Genomic DNA, 7,681 nt, shown 5'->3' on the forward strand with positions numbered 1-7,681 from the left:
GACCGATATTGAACTTTGACTTAGATTTATTAAACTTACCGTAAAATCTATTCAAGTCAATATCGCCAAGTTGATCCTAGATCAAATGTTCTTAATCCTGTTATGATTAGGCTCAATCTTGAAAGGCTACTCGTGTTCTTTGATTTGTTGGTTAAGCCTACTTTTAGGTCAGGGTGATACGTACATTTTGGGAACACGGTAGTGCAATTGAGTGGGATCGCTAGCATAAACATGGAATCTATAGCTTCTATCTAGCGAATAGTAAGCAAAGGATGATCTCCTTCGAGCTTGACCAAACGAACATAAATGGTGGAGTACTCTTTTCACATAAGCTGAAATATCATTTATACGGGGTCAAGTGTTTTAAGGATAAAATACATAGTAGGGTGTTACGGTAATCTAATCCCTTTACAGTGTAGATCATTCATATAGAGGATCATTGATCACATTAGGATTATAACAATGGATAACTCATGATGTGTCTATATGGTGGAACATATAGAGCATTCTATATAACTGAGAGTGCGATTCTAAGTTTTATGCGTGGATTCAACGAAGAATTAATAAGTTAGTGAATTTTAGTAATAAATTCTTGATCTACTTATTGGAAGCTCGGTTATATAGACCCATGGTCCCCGCACTAGTTGAGATAATATTGCTTGTAAGACTCATATAATTGGTTTTGATTAATCAATTATAATTCTCAAATTAGACTATGTCTATTTGTGAATTTTTTCACTAAGTAAGGGCGAAATTGTAAAGACAGAGTTTTAGGGGCATATTTGTTAGTTATGATACTTTGTATGGTTCAATTAATAAATATGATAAATGACAATATTATTTAATAATTATTTATAGTTATTAAATATTTAGAATTGACATTTAAATGGTTGAATTAGAAAATTGGCGATTTTGAGAAAATCAGATGCAGAAAAGGTAAAACTGCAAAATTGCAAAAAGTGAGGCCCAAGTCCACTAAGCATGGCCGGCCACTTTTGTAGGCAATTTAAACTGATATTATCATTATTTTAATGCCAAATAATTCAAACCTAACCCTAGTGGAATGCTATAAATAGATAGTGAAGGCTTCGGGAAAATTACACTTCTGATTCAGAAAAACCTGAGCCTTCTCTCTCCCTATCTTTGGCCGAACCCACTCTCTCTCTCTTCCTCATTGAGATTTCGAAATTCTTAGTGTAAGAGTAGTGACCACACACAGCAAGTGATACCTCAATCATAGTGAGGAAGATCGTGAAGAAAGACTTTCAGCAAGAAGGAGTTTCAGCACTAAAGAATCAGAGAAAGAGATCCAGGTTCAGATATTGATAATGCTCTGCTACAGAAAGGAATCAAGGGCTAGATATCTGAACGGAAGGAGTCATTACATTCCGCTGCACCCAATGTAAGGTTTCTTAAACTTTATACGTGTTTATTTCATCGTTTTAGAAAGTTCATATTTAGGGTGTGAATAAACATACTTGTGAGTAGATCTAAGATCCTGGTAAAATAAATTCTAACAATATAAGATTTCATGTTATCACACAATTTTATAATATTTTATAGCATTTTATGAAATAAATTATTCATCATTTAAGAGTTATTATATTATTAATTAATTATATTTTATTTTTAAGTTATTATTACTTTAATTTTTTATGTTTATTTTATTATAAAAAATTAATTAAATAATTATTTTAAAAATATTACTTTAATAATTTATTAAATTTATTTATTATTATTATTTATTACTTCAAATTTATGACATCTTAAATTTCCAGTATTTTTTTTTAAAAAAAAATTATTATTTTTAATAATACTTATTTAATAATTTAAAAATTATTTTATTATTAATTAATTAAATTAATATTCATATTTATACTTCTAAGTAAGTATTACTTTATATATATATATATATTGCATTTTTTTATTTAAAAAATTTATAACTAATTTAATTTATTTTTATTTTATTTTTAAAATTTATTATTTCAAATTTTTTATTTATTATTTATGATCTTTTATATTACTCTACTTAATTATATTTTTGTATATTTATTTTTCAAAGCACTTTTAATTTATAATTTTCTTCATGTTAAATCTTTATTATTTATATACTACAATATTACATAATTATTTTAAAATATTATTTTTATTATAATTAATTTTTAAGTAATTAATATATTCTTATTCTAATTCTTTTAAAAAAAAATTAAAAAACATTACATAATTAATTATTAAACATGCTTATAATTTTGTAACTATTCAAAATTCTAAATATTAAACAAAAATACACATTTATTATTATAAAATACATTTATTAGTATATAAACTTAAAATCTAAAATTTTACAAATTTACACATTTAAAACTTTTAAGCAATATATATATAATATATATTATATTTATTATATAAAAATTTACATATTTAAATTTTTTAAACAATACATTATATATATTACTATATATACACACTAAAATCTAAACTTTTATAAATTTACATATTCATAATTTTTAACAATATATTATATATACATATAATATAATATATACACTGTTTAAAAATTATATATGTATATATATACATATAAAATATATAATATAATATATTGTTTAAGAATTATGCATTTGCATATAACACATATATCTTACATACACAAAATTATATATTTACGCATACACAAAAAAATTACTAAAAATTTGCATAAAAACTACTAAACACAAAATTATATATTTACACATTCATTTGCATAAAAATTTACCCATACACAGATATATAAATTTAATATACCAATTACTAAACATTCAAAGATTGAAAAAATAATAATAAAAAAAAACGAACCTGTAAATTTTTCTGCCAAGCTTTTACTCCTCCGGCGTTTTCACTTTCCGTTACTGTTTCGAGCAAAATATCTCCCCCAAAACTTCAAGCATGGAGAAAAAATTAATAACTATCAAAGAAAAATAAAAATAAAATGAAAAAAATGAAAAAATCATAGTGAAAAACACATTACCTGTCAAAAAAAATGATGGTGCAATGGCGCTTCACGGTGGCAAATGGGCAGACTACGGCGGAGGAGGACGACTCGGACTATCGGAGTATGGCAGAGGAGGGTCGGGCTTAGGGAGGAGGAGGAGGAGAAGTGTCGGAGTGAGGTGGTGTGAAGTGGAGTGGGAAATGGAAAATATTTTCTGAGTTATGGGAGGGAATTATATAGAAATTTATTACCGGCGGGACCCGCCGGTATTAATAGGGGTTCTGCCGGTATTAATAAACGGTCAGAATCCCCTCACTCATACTGGCGGAACCCACCGGCAATAATCCGCCGGTATTAGTCTTTTCAAAATTTGGGCGGTCAAAATCCCGCCCAAACTATTAGAGGCGGATTTTCCGCCGGTAATAATAAAGTTCGGCCGAAAATACTAAATTAATAAATATTTAATTAATTTTTAATTATTCAAAAGTAATACCGGCGGAATGCTTTTTCCGCCGGTAATAACTCTATTAATACCGGCAGTTTGGATCCGCCGGTACGGAGTAAAAATGTGGTAGTGTGGCGACCGCAGCGGAGTCCCTTTTGGCTGTTACTGTGCCAAAGTGTCAAGTTAAGGGTTGCCACGTTTCGCTGGTGAATGCTAAGGATTACCACCGGAGGCACAAGGTGTGTGAGATACACTCTAAGGCTCTGAAGGTGATGGTTTCAGGGTTAGAGCAACGCTTTTGTCAGCATTGCAGCAGGTACGTTAATTAGTATTATTGGGTCTATCTCTTAGTTTCTCTAGCTAATACGTTATTTGGATTTAATTAATTAATGAGGAAGAACTACTGTCTACTGTTAATACGAGCTTTATGTGAACAGGTTTCATGTAGTGTCTGAATTTGAAGAGTCTAAGAGGAGTTGTAAGAGGAGATTAGCAGGCCACAATGAACGAAGAAGAAAGAGCTCTCATGATTCTATTGCTAGACACTCGTCCCATCATGGTACGCTTTATTATTACTTCAATTTTTATTCTTTTTTTTTTTTAAAGAACTTCAATTTTTATTTTTACTATATATATTTTGTTTGTTTAGAGTAACTCCATTAATATCTTTATGTGTTCTTTATTTATTCAATTGTGATTACCAATTGTCTATTAGATGCTTATTTTAAAAAAAAATAATATAATACCAATTGTACATATATGCATACGGACCTCAAAGAAAAGGGAATTCAAACTATCATGGCCAAGTCAGAGTCAGACATATGCATGCCAAACATTTTCTGTTGTCTTCTGTTTTGTAAATGATACTAATTTTGATGTCACTTCTTCTCCAAGAGTTTTTAGTTTTAAATATTTAATAGGTTTCCTCAGATTAATATTGCAAATTGTACTCCATAGTTTCATGAATTTATTCTGCAACTTTGTTTATAGATTTTATTTATATGATCCTATGTGTACATGAGCAAATTAAATTACCTAAGAAAAAGTCATTTCTTTATACAATAAAATAAGCACTCGGCTGATCGTTTGTATATAGTACTTACACTACTACCTACTAATTAGGGTAAGTATATACAGAGGCTGGAAACAAATAAGGATACTAGGTAGTATAGTAATTACAGTACATTACATATATCGATTGGATTCCTTCATGATTTTAAAAACTGTAGCAACTTCATACAATTTACTTTTTTTTTGTGATTTTAAAGGGAAAAGTAGTCAAATTATAGTTTGTTCTGCATTTGGCAGTTTTGATGATTTTATAATTGGCCATTATTTAGGACAACTGCTTACAATTCTCACACACCAATCCTTGTTATAAATTAAAAGCCTGAAAACTATAAGAATATTTATAATGACATTGTATAGATTGGATTTCCTTCATGATTTAAGAAACTGTAGAAACTTGATACAATTTACTTTTTTGGTGGTTTAAAGGCAGAAGTACTGATACTATAGCTTGTTCCGGCATTTGCCAGTTTTGATGAATTTATAATCGCCAGCCTAAAAATATAAGAATAATTATAGTTGTATGTCAATATATATATGATTAATTTATTTATTATAATGCTCTTTGAAATATGAACAATTTGAAAGTTTTGTAGCTATTACCCTATAAAATGCATGTGAATATTCATATTTTATATATTGAGTGGGTCGTTTCTATTTAACCACGCTAATTTTAATATAATATATAGAATTAAGATAATAAAAGTTGAAGTCATTGTGAACAGAGAACAATATAGTAGTGGGTGGGGGATTTCCATACATATGGCAACTTCCACGATCGGACGTGCTCTCTCTCTTCTGTCATCTAAGACCGCCGATTATTCGGGTGCCCCCATCTGAATCCGACCTCTCCTCAAGATCAAGCGCAGCCCTTCGTGAGCTCATTGCTGAAAACCGCGCAACCATAATGGCTCCTCAGCTAGTTGTGGACGGGGACGCATGGCCCTCACATCACGCCCACCATCATCCGCCCAGGGATCAACTCTTTGGTTCCGAGGCCCCACGAGCTTTCGGTTCAATGGAGTCCCACCATCACCACAACATATTTCCAGAGCCTCACCATAATGGTGGCTGGGAAAGGATAGGCGAAAATGGTATGCATGTCACGCTTCACCTGATGCAGGCACCGAGCCAGGGTTTTGGAGCGTTCATGGCTTCCACGGGAAAAACTAAGACTGAGGAAGATGATTGTTCTGATCACCATTTGTGGAACTTCTTACAGGGACACAATCTTGTCTAGAATTCCCGTCGAAGAGCTGAGTTATTATTTGAGAAGAAATTGTCTTAAAATATTAATCAATTTTATTTTCCTTTATTCAACACTTGTCTATCTTGTTGTGCTACGAAGGAGTGGCCCTAAGATGACAATTCTTCGTTGTTTCATAATTGCATGCTTTAAAAAAGAAGGGGAATTATTCAAAGCAAAAAAAAAAAAAAAAGGGAAAGTACTAATTCCAATACGTTCCAATAGCTTCAATATATATCTAATGACTATCTACCAGGAAATTACACTTGGCATGATTGAACTTTGTCTATTTTTGTATGGCGTTTTATTGTTTTATGTTTGCTATATTGTTATAAATATTTTTCTAAATCACCTATTTAATATTTTAAAGCTTCTTTCTTTTTGTTTGAAACATTTAGTAGAAATGTATTGTATTCAAGAAATTGGTTTTTCATCAAGAAATTGGGTTTTTCATCAAAAAACTAATTTTGGATTGTATATAAGTAAAATTTATACATGAATTTTTAAGATTTTTTTGATATTTTTTCTTATCTATGATGGTTTCATCAAAAACCGATTTTTTATCAAGAAATTTGTTTTTTTTTAACAAGAAATTAGTTTCTTCACCAGAAAATTATATGAGCTTTTACGTTTTTTTTTATAGTATTTCTTTTTTATGGATGATGATATATTAAGTTTTTTTAAAATGTTATATTTGGTGTAATTAAGTTTGCATGCCATATACACTAGAACTTCTATCTAAGAATACTCTATTCAAGAATAACTTCTAATTTTTTTATAAAAAAATCAAGTCCAAATTTGGGCCAATTATAAATAAAAATAACCTCTAAACTATAATTAATTATACATTTTTAAAGTCACGTATTAACACATTTTCATATACATTTTTCATTAACAAAGAATGCACCAAAATTATGATGAAATCTTGTTTTAAATAAACTAACTTTTCGTTGTTGCGTGTAGCTTTATTAAGATCAATCTTGATGTTGTTGATCCCCAAGATTTTTCCTCTACGTACAAAGTATCTATTCGATCAATAACTACACAATGAAAAGCAAGTATAAACACATCTAATAAAGGAAAAACTTGTGAAAAGCTTTTGGCCCTTGCATGGGGAGTCTCTTGTGAAAAGCTTTTGGCCCTTGCGTGGGTCTAGTCTCTTAGTGGACTGGTTATTGATCTTATTTCCTCTTCTCGGTTAGAACATTTGGAGGTATTTCTTTTCTGACTGCATCTTGGCGCTCCTGTTTTTATTGGTGTTGTGTCTCTGCGTTGTTCCAACAATGGTTGTAGTTGAGGAGTTTGCTGAGGTTACGCTGGGAGTGGATTCGGTTAATCCTAGAGCAACGAAACTTTTGGAAAGGGACCGTGAACTTAAAATTGAGATGATGGAGCTGTTTGAAGATCTTTCTCTGGAGGATATTGTGGTCAACAAAGCTTGTGTGGGTAAAGTGATGGGTTGTAAAACCATGCCAGCTTCGGTTGTTAGGAAGATACTACTGGGCATTTGGAATCTGGAACAGAATTGGAGGATGAAGAAGTTTGAAGAGGGAGTGCTGAGTTTCTTCTCTGAATCGGAGGAGGACTGCACTAGGGTCATGAATCGCAGACTGTGGTTAGTTAACGATGTCCTTCTGAACCTCAAGTTGTGGCCTGTTGAGGGGGAGGTTCATATGTCGGAATTCGATATCGCCCGTTTTTGGGTTGAGTTTCACGGGTTACCCACGAGATGTCTCTCGGAAACCAACATTCCCATTCAAGCAAAAAAGGTTGGCCAACTTGTGAAGTCTGATGCCAAGCAAAAGGAGGAGGTTGTTCATCGGGGATTTCCTAAATGCTGGACTGATGTTTGGATTTGTCACCCGTTCCCTGCGGTTTTTTTTTCTAAAGGCGGATGCAACACTAGAGTCCTGGGTTCAATTCAAATACGAAAAGCTACCGTATCTTTGCT

At 31.3% G+C, this 7,681-nt stretch overlaps 1 protein-coding gene across 1 annotated transcript; it reads left to right on the forward strand.

Annotated features, from left to right (window-relative positions):
* The first annotated feature begins 3,030 nt into the window (after window positions 1-3,030).
* LOC133038340 (squamosa promoter-binding-like protein 7) lies at window positions 3,031-5,724 on the forward strand. The gene is made up of 4 exons (XM_061116463.1): window positions 3,031-3,149; window positions 3,547-3,732; window positions 3,854-3,975; window positions 5,210-5,724. The coding sequence occupies exons 1-4, from the start codon at window positions 3,031-3,033 to the stop codon at window positions 5,722-5,724; spliced, it is 942 nt and encodes a 313-aa protein (XP_060972446.1).
* The last annotated feature ends 1,957 nt before the right edge of the window (window positions 5,725-7,681 follow it).

This window comes from Cannabis sativa, chromosome 5 (assembly GCF_029168945.1).
Source record: "Cannabis sativa cultivar Pink pepper isolate KNU-18-1 chromosome 5, ASM2916894v1, whole genome shotgun sequence".
Taxonomy (NCBI): Eukaryota; Viridiplantae; Streptophyta; class Magnoliopsida; order Rosales; family Cannabaceae; genus Cannabis; species Cannabis sativa.